At 34.2% G+C, this 21,877-nt stretch overlaps 1 protein-coding gene across 4 annotated transcripts in view; it reads right to left on the bottom strand.

Annotated features, from left to right (window-relative positions):
• The window catches only part of Dap160 (dynamin associated protein 160), a 213,683-nt gene that overhangs the window by 79,569 nt on the left and 112,237 nt on the right, over positions 1-21,877 (bottom strand). For 2 of the 4 annotated variants that reach the window (XM_081768609.1, XM_081768617.1), the window contains 3 exons: positions 10,109-10,249; positions 7,227-7,386; positions 1,615-1,794 (listed from right to left, as the gene is read on the bottom strand). In XM_081768609.1, the coding sequence (XP_081624735.1) occupies positions 1,615-1,794; positions 7,227-7,386; positions 10,109-10,249 (481 nt within the window). Of the gene's footprint in view, positions 1-1,614; positions 1,795-7,226; positions 7,387-10,108; positions 10,250-17,953; positions 17,984-21,578; positions 21,621-21,877 lie in introns of all 4 variants that reach the window. The other 2 variants (XM_081768593.1, XM_081768600.1) reach the window with 2 other exon arrangements.

The following is a 21,877-nucleotide window of genomic DNA, read 5'->3' on the forward strand; positions in this document are numbered from 1 at the left end:
TACCATATTAACACACTGTTCTACACTACAATAAAAATAATCTTATTTGACAGGAGAGGGAAAATCACGATTAATGATCATCTACTATTACCAAATTTATATGTATTATTTGCATCCAAAAATAATAATTTAATAACAAATGACTATTAATAATACTCTAATTACACGTATGTTGTATTTATTGAACAATCTTCCCAGCGCCTGACATGAACTACGTTGTTCAAAGAGTGCTAAGGCTTGGTTGAGTGCACGTGCTGTATAACTGGGAGCAGCAGCATTCATGTATAGTGGGTCTCTGGCGGTGGCACCATGAACGTTGTAATGCATCCTACAATTAGAGAAAGTGACTTCGTCAAAGAGAGAGTAAAGAACTCACCTTTTCATCTAATATCAAATACTTGTATACATAGATGCTAAATGTATGTTCTACAATCTTTCTCTGAATACTTTCATCTATTTAGAAAAGTCACGCCTCATAAGATACGCTCTACTTTTAAAATTGATAAAGACGAATACAGACCTGGTCATTTATTTCTAAATGTTTTCTGAAGATCTTACAACAAATAGTAAGTAGTTTATAGTATTTGAACATAAACTTAACACTAAGTCTAAAAATCTATTAGGTCTATATTCTAATTTCAAGTTTTTTCTTTGTATAGCACTATATTTACCCAAGCAACAAGTTGATAAACAGTATCATTAGCTGTTGCGACATATCAATTGTTGACAATTATACAAAGGCACAAAATCCGTTCTTTAGAAGCAGATTGAACGATAACTATTATGTGCTCCCCTTGCTGGTAAGGAACTTTCAATTGAAGACAATGAAGCCAATATACTCCCTATATAATCTATTTAATGTAATGTTCCTTACTTTTCTCTCCCTCTCTTTCTCTTTCCTCCAAACCTCCCAATCATTAATTTATGCATATATATTAAAACAAAATAATGTAGTTCAATAATCGTTACATCTGTCACTGTCTTCGTTTGCCAGTCTTCAAAATGTATTCGAAACTTGAGTTATTTTGCTTAAAATATTCTCGCTTACTTGAATATACACATCGATATTTAAACTGCTATATTATTTTCATTTCATCATCCTATTCCTGACACAAAGTACCTAGTTCAAGAAAGAAGCACTGTTCTGTGATTTATCCATCCAGATATGATTTATAAACCAAACTTATCAATATTTTCCAGCGTTGCTTCATTTTGAAGTTACGTTCCACTTCCACAATTGAAGTCATGAACCTCAAGTAAAGACTACGAATTTATGTAGTGCTTTAGACTCTTCAGTCTACACCAATAAATTCTTTCAGCCGTAAAACAAACTAAAATGTTGCCTTTATAGATTCACCTAAGAAAAATAAGTACTTTCTTCTCACATGGAAATCTATTGTTCCCTTGCAAGCACTGCACATTCAAAATTTATGAGTAACGGGATTTGTCTTCTAAATCAAATCAAGATTTATACAATATCTCAATTTGCAATACTCAATACCTTAATTGTAAGTTAGATTCCTTCACGGAAACTCTTGATAAATTATAATAAACTGAGCATGTATATTCATCTAAAATAATAATTAGTAATAATTAGTAAAAGACATTACTTACATTGTACATTTGAAATGGGTTCAACGTAGTTACTTGGGAAGAGCCCCATTTTTCCATTTAACTCTCCTTTCCACCACGATGGTTCCTCGTGTGAGATTATTGTTATTATATCATCCTTTTCGAAGCTTAATTCATCATCATTTTGAGCGACATACGAATATAAAGCAACCACCTTCTCTCCTATATTAAAAGAGAGCAAACGAATGTTCTTAAATACAGTAACTTTTATGGAAATTTGGATCAGAAATCTTGGATTTCATACAATATTCCACACTATCAATTTAAACATCCATTTTCTTTATTGAACAAATCGCTATAATTATTTACACTGTTAATGTTTGCACCATAATGAATTAATTTATAATAAATACGGAAACAAATGTTACTTTTGAGTGCGTTTAACATTTCGATAATCAAGTTTTTGTTTAACATTGTCAAGCAGAAAGTTCTCATAATTTCATGTAAGTGCTTCACAAAACTTCATCACAACCAAGGATTTCAAATTTCCATAAAGGTAGCCTAGCTAAACAATGGAACTACCTCATGAAGTACAAGATGGAGAAAAATCCATAACGAAACATTACTGCATCAAAATTTCCGTAGTAAAGGAATGAAAAATGTTTCAAAATCAGTATCACCAGTGTATGTTACTGGTTAAGGTAACACTGGAAGTTTGAAAATTAAAAGAAGGCAGCCATCTTATGGTTGATGTTCAATGCTTTATAGCTAAATTTTACGAACACTAGCGCCTTACCGTTTATTCTTATCTTTAAAAGTTAAGTTTCTCTTCTCCCATACATCAGTAGTAGGATGAAATAAAAGCAGTTCAGTGAAATTTTGAGGAAAATTTCTGCTTGATAATGTAAACATAAACTATTGCAAAGTATTTCAACTTATCAACACACTCAATTTTTTATTTTCCATTTTCTTGTCTATACTTAAATCAATGACAACACAATCACTTGACTCGTCAACTGATCAACAGATATTTGTCTTTAACATAATACACTTAAGAGTCAGTAATAAATTACAGTCAATTGTGTTCAAGCCAGTAATACAGCTTGTGGAAAACCTCTAATGGGTATCGAGGCATTATTGAAAATCGAATACTAATCGACTTTGAGTTTGAGCTTTCTTTTATTAAAATTGATGCGCTCTGGTTATTGCTGTTTTTATTCGGAAACTATTGATTCAGAAGTTTTCATGCATCACCAGAGAAATTAATTTTTTTCCCATTCAACGTTACACATATGCAAGAGAGTTTTTTTTTAAATACATATATTTTTTTAAAATAGAGTAATAGCTATTTCCTTCTGCCATTACTTACCCTCGTGAAAACTTAAGAAAACAGGCAATGTACAGTGCCTGTTTTCGCATGTTTTGCTCATGTGCTACAGGTGTTACGTGTAAAGTAAATGGTTTGGAACAGAAACAGGCACTTATCCGGGAAATAACACCTGTTTTTGAATGTAGTAATTCTTGTCCTGACACGAAATCACATTGTGCATTGTACATTGACTGATCAGTACCTGTGCGACGCGCATGTACATGCAATGTTCAGAAGAAAATGTTACGGGCAGCAAATATGTGCAGATCAGCGAATGTAAGTTCATGTGTAGCACGTGGTATTTAGTGAAAACGTGTCTGCGTATGTAACGGTACCAACACATACACTGTACTCCACCAATATTGTAAACATGTACATTTGCGTTCCAGGCCAGCCGGTATTTTAAATGTTGAACGAAAATTTTCTGCACATTACATATAATGTGTTCTGTTGAATTTCAAAAGAAATATGCTGTGAAGATGGGCTGTTTTTTCCCTGTATTGGCGAATGTTCCAGAGAATTGTTCATCTAGCAGGAGTTTGTCGTTTACATGTCTGGTACATGGTATGTTTTTAATACGGAAAATAGGATTTCCAGGTGGTTTGTTTTAGCAGAAAAGGGTTGTATAAACATGAACTGTACATGGTATGTAGTGACAGCATGTATTTGCAAGTTACAGAGACACAGTACACTGTCTGAAATATAAAAGAAACATGCCCGGTAGACAGAATGCTTTAAATCCGAGAAAAGACCATTTTCAGATGGTTTTCTCATTATTAAAAAAAAAAAAAAAAAAAAAAAAAAAAAAAAAAAAAAAAAAAAACTGTTTTCTTATTATGCGTATGTTGCTTGTATCATCATGTAGATGCAGTGTCCAGCTACATGTTGCTTTCGAATGGATTCTTGAATTTCCATCAAAACAGACTAATCTCGACAATATTGGAAGGCTCACTGTGTGGGTAGAAATTTGCAGGTGCGAATTTATATTTTCCTGGACCAGCTGCAGATACTGGTATGTTTAGAAACACTGTGTTGCTGGAAATTCAGTCTTGATTCTTATTCCTTCAGCAAATTTTCGAATTCAAGTTTCATTCAACAGTGTACACATTTTATAATTACCACAAAATGGAAACTAGCTAGTAGGTCTAAAGACCAGGGACATATTAAAAAACCGAAAATTGTGCCCTATAGTGTAGATACCCGCTAGTTTGAAATAATGGCTGCCATCTTGAAATTGAGACCTGTGCATTCAGTGTTAACTAATCGAAAAATGTAGTGTTCGTATCGTCTGAACCGCCTATTTCCAGTTCCCCTTTCACTGCATGTTCGCGATCCCTGTACATTGTATGTTAAGTGCTCTCGAACAATACTAGAATAGCACTGGTCTTCTTCCTTTTACATGCTATGTTCAGCGGATGATCAGCTGCTGTTGAAGAGAAAAACCGTTAAGATCAGTTGCAAAACATGCAGTCCACAGATGTTCCGTTCGGTTATAGGTACAAAACATGTGTTTTCCAGGTACAAACCAGGTGTTCACTTCTTCCTTGTTTACCTGTGTTTTTCCATTTCCAGGGACTGAACACGCAATGTTTTTAAAAAACATGAGCACATGATCAGGCGTAAAACAGTGTTCCAATTTCAAGGGTCTTCCAGGCGCATGTTGTACATGCGCATGTACAGTACGTGTTTTTTTCTGCTGGGAAATTCAGGTTTGACAACATACCTCTCATGTTGTATATGCGCAATATTGTTACGTTACTAATATTTCAGTCGTACGTATAATTGGCGTTTCCTTCTGAAGTTGATAATCTTTTTGCAAAAGTGATCACATGCTCATTTTCTTTCAATTTAAGGAATCAAAAAGATGAACATTTTCGTTCGTATATAGTGTATCAAAGATTCACTTATTCTGTCCGTAAACATTTTTCCACCTCGCTTAGTTGGTGCCAACCACGCAATATGACTGACTAAACAATTTTAGGTTTTCACTTATACTGAAGAAACGATTTGAAGTTTTTTATTTATTTTTTTTAAAAGGACAATTATAGGTTTAATTTGTAACTATATAATGCGTTCTAAAATTTTCCACTTTCTTCACAAGCACTTGACAAATGAACAAATCTTTAAAATGAATTTTTAATAAAAGCAAGTAGTTAAATCACATGACATTACGTCTTAGTCGCCGCTTTCCAACGGTTTCAACCTAATTAGAAATAACGAATGCGATGATTAATGTCAAGTGCTTGTCAACTCTTAAATTTGCAATGATATTTTAATTGAGAATGATTATTCAGTGTCTTTCGAATACAGAATGAACGTCAAGGCACCAACAGGTTTTTTTTTTTTTTGTTTTGTTTTGTTTTGTTTTGTTTTTGTTTTTGTTTAACACCTCAATAAAGTACAATTTTTCCCAGTTAGCGACTTCTTTCACATGAAAAGTAGCAAAGTGGAATATTATATCACTTTTGCAAAAACGATAAACACCAATTATACGTACGACTGAAAAATTAGGAACGTAACAATATTGCGCATATACAACATGAAGTACGTTGTCAAACCTGAATTTATACTATATATATATAATGTAGTGAACTAGGAACTATATACATGAACAAGGATTTATTTATTTTGAGGAGGAGCCAGCGCTGTCCTCACGACATTTTCGAGGGATACAGGAATTTTTAAGTACTAACTTAAACAAGTGATATTAAATGTGTTGTTACGAGATTAATGTGGGTAAAATCATCAGTATGGCGATATATGGCGAGTTTGGGTATCAGTATGGATATGGCGACTTTGTTGAAATTTCCGAGCTACGTAAGATGGTTATAGTATTTCACTGGTTCAGGAGAGTCATGGTCCCTGGGGCCATCTTGGGTTCTGATAATTGACGGGATTGTACGATTAATTTAAAGAATGACAAAAATAACAGCTGTGTTTTCATTTTAAAAAACGACGGAACAAAATATAGCTTGAAAAGTGGTGGTTCGAGGGATGAATTGGAAGGGAGGGGAGGGCCATCGGTAGTAGAGAACCAAAAAATATCCTAAAATTAATCCTTCATGATAAAAAACATTACTTGGAGCTGACTAATCTTAAGAATGTTTCAACATTCTGGTGAATTGTAACAATTTGAAGTCATTTTCAATTTACTTTTCCGGAAACACTATCCTGTCTGAAGCATTATGAGTCTTAAGAAAAGTTTGAATGAATCTCAGGAAATGGAAGAAAAAATTCTGGTCTTTTAAACTGACGCTCTGACATTAAAATTCACTATTAATTATATCCACGAGCATCATATACGCGAATTCTAATTCGAGTATTGGTCTATTTTGCCTATTGTATTTATCGCAGAATTGACGCATATAACGTGCATGTTTCCAGAGAAATAATGAACTATTATTTACCGCGAAGCACTCAGCTGTGCTAGTGATAGAGGAGGTGGGAATTTGTGTCGAAATCACTGCCCTAAAATTGACCATAGATGTTGAATAATGTTCAAGTTCAGAGAATTCAGCGAATAATGGGAGATATTAAAATTGACCCTGATGCTTCTCGAGCGGGCCTAAACAGATCTGGTTGTATGTATTGGCGCAGTGCCATCTTCGAAGTCTTCGTAGTTGTTAGGGAACATCTGTACCATAGGGAGCCCTGGTCACCTAAAATGTTCAATAACCACTGACATTAACTTATCATTTGAAAATATAATAGGACCAACGGAATATCATGACATTGCGTCCCACACCAGCATAAACCTGCAGCCATATTTAACGGTACGAAATATGCAATCTGAAGCATATATATTACATCTTGGGAAGTGTGTCATACATAAAGGACACAGGACAGCAGATTTCCTGCTGTTAGGAACAAGAATTCATTCCCTAACTTCATTATTCTCTTCCAACCAGAGCGGTCATGTTTTATATTATCGGCACAGCAATTCAATCACGATTTGTATTAATAATATTCTATCTTGTATTATCCCCCTTCTCTACCTGGCCTGTTTAAAGACATTAAAAAAAAAAAGAAACATTATGTACTCTGTATTTACAATGCGAAAACTGTTCTGTACATTTGAAACCTCAGAATTTAATTACCTTCGAGGCAGTCTGTCGAGTACATAAATATCAATATATATTTAATTTGTTATATAATTTGCTATATATAATTTGTTATCAGTTTCCTTAAGTAATAATAATAATAATAATAAAAATTTTAGTCATAAGTAAATATTGGAATTAAATGCTTATACTTTAGAACAAAATATTCAAAATCGAACACATACCTGCTCCTGTATCCGACGGAGTTGGTTCAGGGGTACATGATGATGGCGGAATGGGACTGGGACTTTCGGTGCGTTTTAGGCTTCCTTTTGAACCTGATGGACCTAACAACTTGACGTAAGATGCAGGAAACCAACCTATCTGGCGCTTCTTTCCTTTTGCCTGCAAGTAAGTCATACACAGAAGGCACGGTGAATTTAATGGGTTCTAAGTAAATGTAGAGAGGAAGAAAGCGTCCCATATATATATATCTTGTAATAACTCCAACGCAATACTTAGCTCTGTTGCCAACCTAATGCAAGCTCTTTTTTTTTTTTTTTTTTTTTTTTTTTTAAGTAGCACTTAGTCGCCTTATTCTTACACCATGAATTATGTCATAAAAATCTACTTAGTCCTTTTACTGATACCACTAAATGAAGTCGTAGAACACTTCATCCCTATTTTCACGTACTCTGCCAATTTTAAATATTTTTAAAAGACCAATTTTGTCTTAAAATCGAAGAAGTTACGTTTCCACACATGATGAACAAATTCCTAAACTTTCTGTGACAAATAAGCTACCATACCTAACGCACATTTAAATATTCACACATTTTTCTGTGTGGGGTAGAATCTATAATTAAACGACTACGTTGTGAAAAAATGTTCCTATATTTGTTAAACGAGGTATAAATGAACCTCCACATGACAAAAATGTGTTTATGACCATAAAGCGATTCGAAAACATGGAAAGTACCGACTAAAACGCGGAAAAATAAGTTAAATAAGGAGTGGTTTATCTCTTACATGCTATATTTTGTTTCTGATAATAGAATCGAGGAAATGTCCCCCCCCCCTCTCTCTCTCTCTCACACTCTTCTCTTCTTTATTGCTTTTTTTTTTTTTTTGACAGGGTTATAGATGCCATCGTACTTGTACACTCATTTTCTCTCTCAAATATCACTAAATGAAGTACCTAATGGTAGCATGCGTATAAAATACTTTGGTACGAACTCCAATACACAATAAGAAGCTTCTTTTAGCTGTAAATTCAAACTCGTAGCTCAGTTCGTCTGGTGGTATTTGTGGTTTAACAATGGTAAAAATAGTTTAACAACAAAAATAATCATGCTAGTGTACATAGAGTATTCGTGTTACATGTGGGGTGAAACTTAATATTTCGTCAAGCACGTAGTACGATGTAGGAACAGCATATTGGGTGGGTTTCTTTTATTAGTTTTATAAATTATTTTTCACTAATACAAATTTCTTTCAGGCTTTTGAATTTTATACAACAAAGAAGATGAAATACTGAATTATTTTGAGAATAATTTTCCTTTATTAGCATTACGGCCTTCTTTATTATTATAACGTTAAATCATTATTTAAGACAATTTTAAACAAATAATTAAAAACTTCGGCTTAATAATAATTAATAGAACTTCGGCTTATTTAATTTATAAACACCATTCGCAATATAACTGCTGACCCTCATACGTCGCCAAGATCGGGTCAAAAAAATAATGATACTTAGACAGGTTAATTTCTTGTACCGTGAAACACCCAGTCTTCGCACAAGAATAAGTTTATGGAAAAAATCTCAAAAGCCTCTTTCACCCTTAAGAAGCATATTTAAAACGAAATTAAAGCATTAACCAAGTGCGAAATATATTCAAAAATTCATTTCAAATGGTGCAGTCACTATTCTTTGTGAAAAATTTAAATCCCCTCTTTCCTTAGGATATGTATTTCAATCCAAGTGTTATGATAGACTCAGGTCGATCAGAGTGCTATTTCAAAAATTCAGTTCAAACGAATTAATCGTTTGCTTATTTTTACCATTTCATAAGTACAAACTGTGAATTAAAATAGTACAGAGAAGCTCACCTTCCCCCTACAAGCAGAATTTTCGAAAACAGCAGAACACATGTCCAATTACCTTTAATGAGGAGTTTATTTACAGAGATCCATCTCTCTATTTCGAGGAGAACCTAAGATACACTATTTTTGGCATAAAGTTTAAACTCTCTTCCTCCTTACGAAACCATTTTATACCATTGGGTTCCTATTTAAGATTTCAAAGTTGACCCCTTCCGGCCCCGGGAGGTCGGGCAGGAGGTCGAGTGTGGTGTCATTGGATGTCCCCCCTCGAGACGAACAACTTTTGTTACAACTTTTTTAAAATCCGATTTGTAGTTTTCCAGATATTTCCAAAAACAGTTTTAAATGCCTCATCCGGTATATACTAGTTAGTTAGTTCTAACAATGTTAGAAAAAAATCACTAAATTGCAAATCCATTCCTTTACAAGTGAAGCAGAATAAACATGTAAGTGTGTCTGAACAGTAAACGGAAATCAAAATGTCTGACAAAACAATTTATTCTTATAACAAGGATTTGGATTATGTTTTTGGCTACAGTACACTGAAGAAATAGTTATAATGAGGATACACTATAAATTCAGTAGTCTTCCCTGCTACATTTCCCTCCCTAAGATTTTTTAAAATCTTGCTAGTATCATTAAAAATAAATAACTATGAATTGGTATGTATAATAAAATGGCATGACTGGTGCACTCACCTGATGCAATTAACCAGGTACTGAATACAATAGAATCTTAACCTACCTTCCACTAAGTCTGGTACCATGTACTTATTACTTCACTTATTACAACAGCGAATGATATTTAAAGTTTTCGTACCCATGGCCTTTCATTTATGAGCATTTAAGTCGACTTGTTTATTCAATTTTGAAAGTAAATAAGAGAAAAACAGATCAGGTTTCTTCTCCTAAAATTGAATGTAAGGGAAGCACGCTATCTTTCCATGTTGTAAGAACTGGGTTTGCTGATTATTTGGATTTAAGGTAAAATAAATATAAAATACGATTAGAGATTCACAAAGTACCTGTAATTCGCCTTCCCACCATCCAGTGGTAGTCTTCTTCCTAATCATAATTAGCTGGCCTCGCTGCAAACTGAGTTGTTCAGCGCTCGTTGCTTGGTAGGGAGCAATCACAGTAGCTATCTCTGGTTTTTTCCCTTTAGGCTGCAAGAAAATATAAACAAAGGTATTTACAATAACTTATTCACATCATCTAAACTCCGCAATTGGAACTGTTGAGGTACGAAGAGATTGCACTCTGCTTCCCTTAAAGAAAGAAAATAAATAACACAGATCTGTTAAGTTTAAATAATGCTCAAGTCGCTGCATGCAATACTCAGAAAATAGAAAGTATTAAACTCTTCAAAGAAAGCACGATGACAAAAGAAACTGCATGCCATATTTACTGGTATTATTTTCAGCTTTTAAAACACACCGGAAATGGGCTAGCTATACCGGAAGTTGATCTTTTAAAAATGAAAGTGATGATTTTTGACCCATTTGGAATGTCTAAAGGAAATAAAACTTCTGTTCCAAAAACACTGATGCAAACGCATTTACGAACCACCAACAGTAATTCACTGATGTGGTCCAAAGTTTGGTCAACATGATGATGATTGTAGTGTGTATTTATGAACAAGTCACGAGCCCAGAGCGGTAATTTAAAAAATCGAAATTGAATTATGGTATGCAGAAAAAAAAAGCTGTCCACGAGAGAGAAATTTAAGTGAGACCTATTCTGAAAACAATGTTGATACCATCACGCGACCGAGTTTCTCCGTTACTGGCGCTAGAAAGAGCTGAGGTTATTGTTTATTGGTTACCATTATATTAGGCTCTGTCAGACGCCCGTTACTAGTGGCTCATCGTAAGCGGATGCGGCCGTATTTTTAAGTCCAATACTGAATATGAACAAATAAGGGGGATGGGTGCATAATTTTCTTGAGCCCAGGGACGTAAAATACCTAAATGTGGGCCTGATTATAGGTGATTGCCATAACAGCATGGAGCCTATACATCATCCCGAGTGAGTTGCACAGGTGTTTAAAAAACACAATGCTCACCTTAAAGTACATATAACTACTTCAAGCAGTCGAACAACTGTTCGGATAGGCAGTCGGTCCTACATATGCTGAATGTCTGTCTGAAGTATCATGTCCCATACTTGTTCGTAGTTGGGTGATGGTCGTTGTCCAGCACAGCCGGTGGTCAGAAACCGTCCCACAATGTCCTACAAGTGCTCCACAAGGCGTACGTTCGGAGATCTAGCACGCCAATAAGTATAACGAGTAGGTATACAGAAAGATATACTTACTCCAATAATCTCTTGTTTACGGTTCACTGGATCACACGGGGCAACGACAGCTCAGTACACTGACAGTCGCTCCTGTCAGGACGGGCCGAACGATTCTTCTGTCCGGGGGCGTGCCGGTTACGTCGGAAGAACTATGGAGTCATATTTGATGTAAGAACTCTTCGACTTAAACTGCATAAGCCATCGTTGGACACTGACGCGTCAGGACCAGGTACATGGCAATTTTACAGAACGATCACTCGACCTCTTGAAGGCTCATTTCAAGTCATTTAACTGCATAACAGGCACTCGGTGGCATCGTCCTGGCATTTGCAAACACAGACCGTAACCAACACACAACTGACTGCCCTACAAAACTACACCCGTCGTGTGTTCGACCACCTTTACCAGTATGCTGTCTACAGACATTACAATCAACCTGCCCCGAACGGTGATAAATGGTCTGGCAATCTTAAAATTAAGATCAGCATCTTATCTACGGACACATTCTGGGTGAGTTTTTCTTTATTTTAATCTGATGATGTATAAAGGGTGATATTTGATAATTTCATCCAAGGTATTTTTTCTCTCTTTCTAAAAGGCCTCCTTTGCCTCAGAAACGACATTGAAAATGTAACGGTAACAGTGCATATACACCACTCTTTCACCTGTTCTGAAGTTGAAGGAAGTTAATTTGTCAACATATGAAAAACTATCAACCTGCATACTCTCTAAATCGTAAAATTTTGTTAACTTCTACAACAGGATGATACTTTGTGGTAGATTCGGAACGTAAACAAGAAAACAGCAACTTTTATTTAAATATTATTCCAATACTCTTCATAACAGAAATACTGTCAAAAGTGCTGCAACAATGACTATTTTATGTAAATGACTATTTTAACTACTGACTAAAATATAACGGGACGTTGAGTTACACATATATTGAATTTAATTTGTAATATGTGCTAAGGACAAAAGAAACACTGTGGAAAAATTGTCTGAAATTTAAATTTATTCCCTTGCGAAGACTTCAAATCGAAAGTTAACATTCAATTAAAAAGCCCTTTATTCACTGACAGCATAGATCACTTCAGGTGTGTTGCGGACGCTGAAAACTTTACCATTTAATCCTGCATTCAGCATTTAGTTATCGTAGTATTTAATATTTTGACGAAATTCAATTTGCTTAACCTTACACTGGATGCACAAGCACTGTTATATACCTAAGACTGACTTTTCCATTAGATTTGCAATGCTATTTTAACGGCAGTGAAGGCATTAATAAAACAGCAAAAGTATCTCCCGTCTCTTTCTTCTGTGCATTACAAATCTGAATCTTGTTTTTATAAAAATTAACTTCCAGTGTCTAGTAAGTTTCAAATGAATCCATGCGATTTTTTAGTACGTCATGTTCTTGTCTGAAGACACTATAAGCTATATAAATCCTGTTAAGACATTATTTTGAATTAACGACCTCGCACATACATACAATTCTATATCGACCGATCACTGAATTATTACACTTCTCTGAATTCAACTTTGCTGCTACTTGAATTTCGGCACGACAAACTGCGCACCCCTAATCAGGCCCGTATCCAGGGGGGGGTTAGGGGGCCGCCCCCCCTAAAATTTTCACAGTAGGCTTGCAAATGAACTATAATATAGTTGGATCGTCCCCCCCCCCCCCTACATTTTTGGTCTGGCTACGGGCTTGCCCCTAATATACATCTACAAGGTCTAAGTAGTTGTCCAATAGTGAGAGTTCGCGTGCTATAAGTAAATGTCAAGATTTATCATTGTTTAACAAAGGTCAGATCGTGGTGTCCAAAAGACTAGTACCTCAATTGAACAAACAACTGCACTAATGTGGTATTCGACAGCAGCCGTAGTGAACGCATACAAAACAGGAAAAGTGGCGAACCGTAGGCGAAACATTAATTGTCGAAGTAAGTGTCCCATTTAGCAACTGGTAAGGGCTCACAGGTTCAACATGGTAGGACAGCTGACTAAATTTGGACAACAACCGAATACAAACGTGAGTCAACTCAAAACATATCCCATATGATTACCATCATACACTCGGTATGCCACCAGATGACTCCGGAGTTATCCGCTCCTCAGCCCGGATCAGCAGAATGACTCCACTGGTGTAACGAGCATTCGAACTGGACGAGTGAATTATAAAATCTGCTAGTTTGATAAGTCACAATTTTTACTCCACTCTGTGCATGGGCATGTGCGGAGGATTTGGTAATTGTAGACGAACGTATGACCAGTTACAGGTATAGTGATGCCTTGGCAAACTAGGTATATTTCACCATGTTGCACTTCTTTCCCCAATGATGGATTTTTTTTTTTTTTTCAATCTCTATTAGCCCATCAGGGAAGACTCAAGTAAGATGACGAAACAGGGATAAGGCAAAGTTTTCAATGGGCGTTGCACATCCCCCACACTGACAGATGCTGCCATTCAATATTGAGGAGTAGCGAGCGTGAAAATATACTGAGTGCGATCGAAGCGCCCACCAAGTGTGTACTAACGTGATGTAACTCAATATTTCCAGGTAGCAAAGCATAATACACATACAATACACTTATTAAATTCCCACCGTAACTCGTAATCTCAATACACCCCTATCATGTCCGATTGCCATGTATAAAAGATGAAAGAAAAATTCACACGCTATTTAGGTAGGTGCCCATAATTTAGATCAGCCGGTGTGTACACTTATCCCTTGGAGAAAAAGGGTAACAGCGGTGCGATGTTGCCGATTGTCCGTAAATTACGATCCAAGTCTGTAGTGGCTAATATCCAAAATTAATTACGAAAAGAAAGAATACTAGCTGTACACTCAATCAAGGACACCATAAAATCTGACAGTGTACACTGTAATACAGTAAATTCAACATTTCAAGTTTAAAATCAAGACTTTTAAACTGAATCGGCTCTGCTCCAGATTTTGTACAGTGCTTAAAATGAAGATTCGTTAAACAGAGAGATGAGTATATATTTATATAAAATGGAACTTATTAAGAAAAAAAAAAAAAAAGTAACGAAATAAAGCTGGAAGTGTAGAAAGCAAGGGTATCTGAGGAAACGCTCGTGAGAGAAATTATTCATGCAATTACTATACGTACTTAAATATCACAACAAGGTTTCATCACGAATAAAATGTTTCATGTTTCTTGGAAAGATTCAAAGTAAATCTACATCATTTGGAAGATGCTCACCCCAATGAGTTTCGGTGGCCAGTCTTTCCTTTTGTAGCTTCTGTTCACAGTTCACTGTCTTTAGCACTTAGGCAAAGTAAGAAACGAAACAGTATAACTAAATATTTACCACATAACACACATATTAACAAATGTTATTTGATCACACTGCACATTAAAAATAATTCTTGATACGCGGAAACTAGTCAGAGAGATGACGTTGACGTTTACAAATGCCAAACCATGTGCTACAAAAATCAGTTGTAGCCCTGCTACGCTCACACAACTCTTCACCTAAATATGGTGTATGGAGTAACATTTTTGGTGAGTACAAGGTCAAAATAGTAAAGTGATTCTTTATGTAAGGCACTATCCTGCATTTGCTCGGCGTAATTAGGGAAAATCTTCACATTGCCAACATCAAGAGACGATTACAAGTCAAGTTTTATTCTACTGTGCTTGCAAAACTAACACTCACGACCGTATAAAAGTCAGTCCACAAATCAGGCTCACTGACCGGAATTCAATATTTCTTTCCATTTTCTTTCAACACTTCGCACAAGAGACTAGACTTATTACTTAAAGCGAGATCCAAACCACTGCTCGGATTTTTATCCGAGGCTTGGTACCCCCACTAGTATCGAACTCGGAACCACGCATAGAAGTACGCACTCAGCTATTTGGTTATGAAAGTCAATCAAAGATACCAGGAAATATATTCGATGACTTACACAAGGCAGGTTATACTCGCACGTTATGCAACAGACATATTACAAGTATTTTTTTTAAAAAAATTAAAAGAAATATACTACTTGTTATAAATAGAGTGCGAAGTCTATATTCACAAGGGAATACAATACAACAAATCTACACTGTTAAAAAAAAATCACAAAATGACAACATATCATTTAAATTCTACAAATTACGGGTAGTGCGCTAAACTTAAAACAACTTTATTTATTTATTTTTACTTCTGACAAAAGAAAAACGTATGCACTATTTTACAACTCTACTACTATAATGTCAATTATAAACTATTGACAGGATAGTGTTTCTACCATCAGTACTCAAAGAAAAAAATAGATATTTTCACATAAGGGTTGATTTATTTGGAAGATTGCGCACAAGAGTAGTGTTAGTAAGCGTACACACCATAAATTATAATTCTAAAATTACTGACATCAATCTAACAGAACTCTATTCTGACCACGTAACGTAAATTTCTACAGATAGAACTATTCAACTGACATCAAATTAATTCGAGGACGCAAGAAAAAATAAATATTAGTATTTGTGTGTTAGTTTTTAAATTCCTTTGTGGTTAATTGTGCACCAAATTTTCAGAAATCGTTTGCTTCCTCAACAACGAAGTGATTAATTGGGATACGGTGGTAGCGTAGTTTCATATGACAACAGATGGATTTAACTTACCCTTATACATACACAGATTTAGACATTTACGCATATGATATTTCTTTAACTTAATCTTATTCTTCTAAGTAGTCATATGGATGGATGAAACCGTCAGTACTACCATGACAAAATTGCTGAAGGTGTAAAAATTAGCTGTTATTGTGCAATGACTCATTTAGATAGATTGTGTCCAAAAAATAAGATCCTGTCAGAATGATTCAAGTGTATTTCTTGGTTTTAAGTTTATTATTATCCTTATGTACAATTTTAACGATATTAGTTTTGTGTTTAAATTAAAATGAATGAATGACAATCCTGAAATTCCACCTCTCTCAGAATCTCTATTGTGTTTCTCAATCTTATCTTTCTACTTCACAGAAATTCTAAAACAATACAAGTGCATAAAAAGTTCGACTTCTAGGAGATGTGTGTTTAGATAAAGACTCCAGTGGCTCATCAAAGATTTCGAAATCATTGCAGCATGATATATAAATACGAATATACAAGGTACGTTGATTTTATTCCTATTATTACAAATTCAATTTCAGCATTTCCAAACATTTATTGAAATTTCAACTCAATATTAATAGGCAAAAATTCTATGCAAATAAGAAGTTCAAGATAAATAAATAATCTGAATCAATCTCATTAAAAATCCCCGATGTCTGCAAATTTTCCATCTATTACAGAAGGTAAAATCTATCAAAACAGCACATTCAACCACAACATATGACAATGTAATAATAATTCTTTTCTCGTATGCGCATTTCAGTCATCTGTAGCCTACCACTGCAGATCATGGCTCACTATTTGGAAAACGTTAGATGGAACATGTTCTATTCAATACACAGAAATGATAACGCAACTCTGCAAAAGATGGTGAAGTTCGACTAACTGATACATCGGGTCCCAGCGCCATTAGCATAGCTTTCTAGACCAGAGTGCGCTACCACTTAGTTTTGGTATATTTTCAATTACTTCGGTGCAAGTTTACATAAAAAAATCTGTGCTCCCTATTGGTAATCGAAGATGGGACAAAGTCAACGAGTTAAACTGTAGCGTGTGCATATGTAAAAAACGAACATAATATACACGGTGGATGATTATGGACGCATTCAAGCAAGTACAAAGAGCTGTGCTCGAACTGTTACATTGTTATATGTTGTTGATTGTTCTTCGCGGACGCCTAAAACAAGCGGCTTGGGAAGTTCGCTAAGCACCTGATATATTGTATAACAAGACCGGATCGAATACCATGAATACCAGTGTCACAACATGAGTGATGATCAAATTCCTGAAATATAGGTGTTCAAGATTATGGCACTGGTGGCAATCAATCTAGAATTATCTTACAGAGAAGCATCGACCTTAGACAACTATGGATTCTGATAACTTTACAGCAACTGTATCCTAGCCTTTTTTACCTGCTTGAACTAATTCGTGATCCACATTCCTTGTATTACGATACTACAGCGATGTTTAGTGTCCCCTACCACTCATTAATATTGTTGTTAATGTTACAGCTGTTTTCCATGTAACCTGAAGGCGATGACATCGTAACTAATTAAAAACGTCGTGATGTATAAATCAGTCTCCCTACTCGATCGCCAAACCGCTCTATTAGAATACAAGACAATTCTAATAATACATTTTAATAAAGTTTACATTATAATTTAACAGAAGAAAGAAAATACGAAAAGTAATTTCCATATTCGCTACAAAGTGAAAAATAAAGGGATTTGATTAAGATACACAATACAAAATTTTAAGGAAAAAATTCACACAACATATCATTCAAAAGAAGGAAAAACAATAAACTAGCAAAAACAAGCAGACATCACAAACAGTACGCTTTTAAACCACCAAGAAAAACAAAAATAAATGTGCCTTTTCTTATTTGTCGGGCATGCATATTTATCATGCTATTCCATAAATGTATACACAAGTACCTTGGGTGACTTTGACTTTTCTCGTTTGTCCTGTTAAATACATCCCGGAAGCACAGAAAGTGGACAACATCATTAGTATATCACACAGACACATACACACTGGTGAGGGATTAAAATATTAAGTGAATAAGAATTTTAAAATTTAATATTTCCCTACTATTTAACATTTATTATAAGTTTGTTTCAAGTGATATTTAAATAGTATAATGCTAATAAATAAAGCTTATTAAAATCGACAGGAACAAAGATTGGCATGATGCTTACTAAACTATTGCATATTATTTCTGAAACTTTTTAATTATTTATTTAACTTGAAAGTATTATAATTGCTAAAACTACATTTTAAAAAAAATAGTAATCACATATCTTTCTGATAAAAGATAAGCAGGTCCCGGATGTAGCATAATAAATATAGCAGTTCTGCATTTGTCTGTTTATGGAAGCAATCCGTATCAAGCATATATCAGCATTAAGTAGAAAAACGATGATGTGATCATCGAGTTTGTTTTGCTTAAGTACACAAGAAATAACTCGCGGCGATATTCATACGTGTCTCTGAATACAATGTAAAGCTATTTTACACCAACAGACGGAACGACTTTATTAATTCAATTTAAATGCTAATATTTCCGACACTGTTCTCACCAACTTATTCTTATGCTTCTCCAATTTCTTATACCACTGTAAGATGAAGAAAGTAACCCTACAGGATTTAAAGGCACAATTTCGATCTTCGATTACAAGTAACAATCAAGAGGAACTACCTGAACGTCAACTAGCTTCTAAACCTTGGGTCTTCTAATTAACTGACTATACTCCATGTCTTAGCGGAAACTGAAAATTCATCGCTGCAAAAATAAGAAGCTCGCCGTTGGATTTTTTTCCTGTGCAAACTAATTTATTCAAAATTGTTGTTTTCCCACCTCCCGAAGATCAATTTTGAATCGGTTTTCCATTTTATTCGCCTATCCAAATCCCCCCCCCCCATTAGAACTCCATACACTCTGAGTATTTCTTACGAAGATCGTGGGCCCACTAATTTTAGCGTTGTGTGAATCCCTTGGCAAGATTTGATAGTTTCTTCTTCTTCACTGATTGGTTTCTGTGTAACCCTAAACTAAACCACGTGCTAATGTCCAAAGATCTCCGTACCCTGATAATCTATAGGTAACACAATTTTTCAGATTTTCATAAATAGCCTTTTAATACTTCAGACACTGGAATTACTCTACAACAGACTATCACTTTAGACTAAATTTTACTTTACAAACGAAGAGCAACGCTCATGATATAGGTGAGTTAAAAAAAGAGAAGCATGTCACATAAGACATTTACACGCGCACGACTTTCAATCTACACGACTACGGAATTCGTGAAGTACTTATATGTTATGCTCTTTGTACATCTTGTATATTCCCTTATTATATGTATAAATCTAAACAAACGTTTGGAGAGAAAAAAAAAGTGATTATTCCTCGAATGTAATGTGCTATTATTATTTTAACAATATTTTCCATATTTTGCGTATTTGTCTTGCACCACGAGTCAACGTGCATTTATCATTAACGAGTCTTTAGTAACTTTACTAATTTTCTTGGAAAATATTAACTTTTGAAAATAAATATTTGGCTCAGTTTATGGTTACATTCAAACAGATCAACAAAAGGAAATTAGAAACAGATCAGCCAAATCTAAGCAAAGCTATTTTAGCTATTTTATCTCATTTTTAATTGACTTCAGTCTTTCTGATTGTATCTTTAATGACGCCGTTTCCATCCTAACCCAATATACTCGAAGTGTAGTAAGTGTATTTAGTAAACTAGTTTTTATTTGAAAACTAAGAGAAAATCAATTGAAAACCAAGAGAAAATCATAGTTAATGACTCATAAAAACATTCTATTAAATATAGCCAAACTTCTGAAGCATTTACACTAAATTACTGAAATGCGGTAAAGAGTTTCTACGTCTGTCTTGCATGCTATATATCTTTGTAACATTAGTATTTCGTTGTTTCTTCTGAGAAAATATCCTACATTACATATAAAGAAGATTATCCAATGAAACTAATTATAAAATAAAATCACAATTTGTAAACTTTTATCATTCGTTCATACCCTTCTTCTGTCCGAATTCTTTTGAACCTTCAAAAATTTTTCATTTCGTGAAATTATATAAGCACATCAATATTAGCTTACTCACTCTACCTTTAGTTTTAATTTTTAATATTAACACTACAACAAAAATAACTTTAGAACTAGAAGCTTAAGCAAAATTAGTTTATTGTCATATTGAACATTTAAAATGTTAAATTTACTGAACTAAATTTATGTAATTAGTTTTATGTATGAACAAAATTTAGTTGAAGGAATTTTAGGTATTTACTCACATTATTGTGTGTAAACTGTGAATAAAAATGAACATTTAACCACATCACACCACAACACCACGCACAAATATATTTTGGAGCATTTTATAGTTCTCAAATTGACCAGTAAAAGAACTGGAAAAAATTAAAATGCGTAAATATGCGTGCACGTAACAAGCTATTTGTTCTGGACATATTTTACTGGAACATGATAACATGTAAAGATCGAATTAACGCCAAACATCGATTCCCTAAACAACTGCGTGACTATATTAACTAAAGTAAAGTTCATTCAATGGTAGACCTTCAGTTTTATTACGTATAAAGGTACTAAGATGTATTGCATGCTTGCATATTGTAGTTTTCTAATGTCATACTATTTATTCCATATGCTTGCATATTGTAGTTTTCTAATGTCATATTTATTCCATCATTTTAAATACAATACGTTTCAAGTTAAAAGCAATCCACTCATTTCTATACAAACGGTTAAAATATTTGTTGTTAACAAAATTTAACCTTCATTTCACTCATTATGCAATTCCGCAAATCGATTACGGAAAATTCTACCTTTGTATGCCTAAATTTTGAATTCGGAAAGTGAATTTTTCTTTACTATTACTGCTTTTAAACTTTTTTCTTTTATCGTTATAGATTTTAATACATTATACTTTTCATTATCAAGATTTTATATCAACTTCTATATGAACAAAGCCAACTTTAAAATATAACACAAATAACTACAGAAAGCTTAAAGTAGTTAAATTATATGCTGTTATAATTTCCTAATCTTAGCATATTAACCGTAGCATTTTTCATATAATACAAAATATAAAATCTTTGAAAATAAAAATTCCGTAACTATATGTATTCCATAATTTAGATCCTCTTTAGCAAAATGGTTTCTGAAAATTTAACTCGCCAGCACTTACTATGACTGAGTTGCTTTTGCTATCGACAATTGCAGTAAACAGCGTGATTTGACCATAAACCATTGCCCACAACAGTACGTTGAATAATCATGCACATTTTTTTGTTTATAAATACACAAATGCTGAACAAGTAATATGCAATTTCAACATCTACCATATGTATATACATATTTACAAGTCTCATTCACACCACTAAACGACGACAAAGTTACATATGTAAAATTAACATACTTACTTTCAGAGAACTGGTTTAATAATAGAATATAAAACCAACTACAATAAATAAAAATAATAATTATTTTACTGAGATTTTAAATTAATTGTTACCTGCGTTGTTTCCAAAGACATTTCACTAGGTTTCTCAACCGGCTGCATTTTCCAAAAGAAAGAATACGTGCAATCAATTATATTGTTATTACTGAAGAACATTTGAAACAAATACGTATCAAAAGAAGTATTTATAATGCTCAGAAAGTCATAGTTCTTATTTACGTTCTAACGAATCTGATTCATACTTCAATCCTGTCAAAAATAGAAACATTTCAACATAATATTGACCGGAAAACTGCCTCCCAAACCATGTAATTGAATTCTCTCATTCCCTTCAAAACAGGATATGTTATATA

The sequence above is a fragment of the Thermobia domestica genome, chromosome 1, assembly GCF_964235325.1.
Source record: "Thermobia domestica chromosome 1, izTheDome1.hap1.1, whole genome shotgun sequence".
Taxonomy (NCBI): Eukaryota; Metazoa; Arthropoda; class Insecta; order Zygentoma; family Lepismatidae; genus Thermobia; species Thermobia domestica.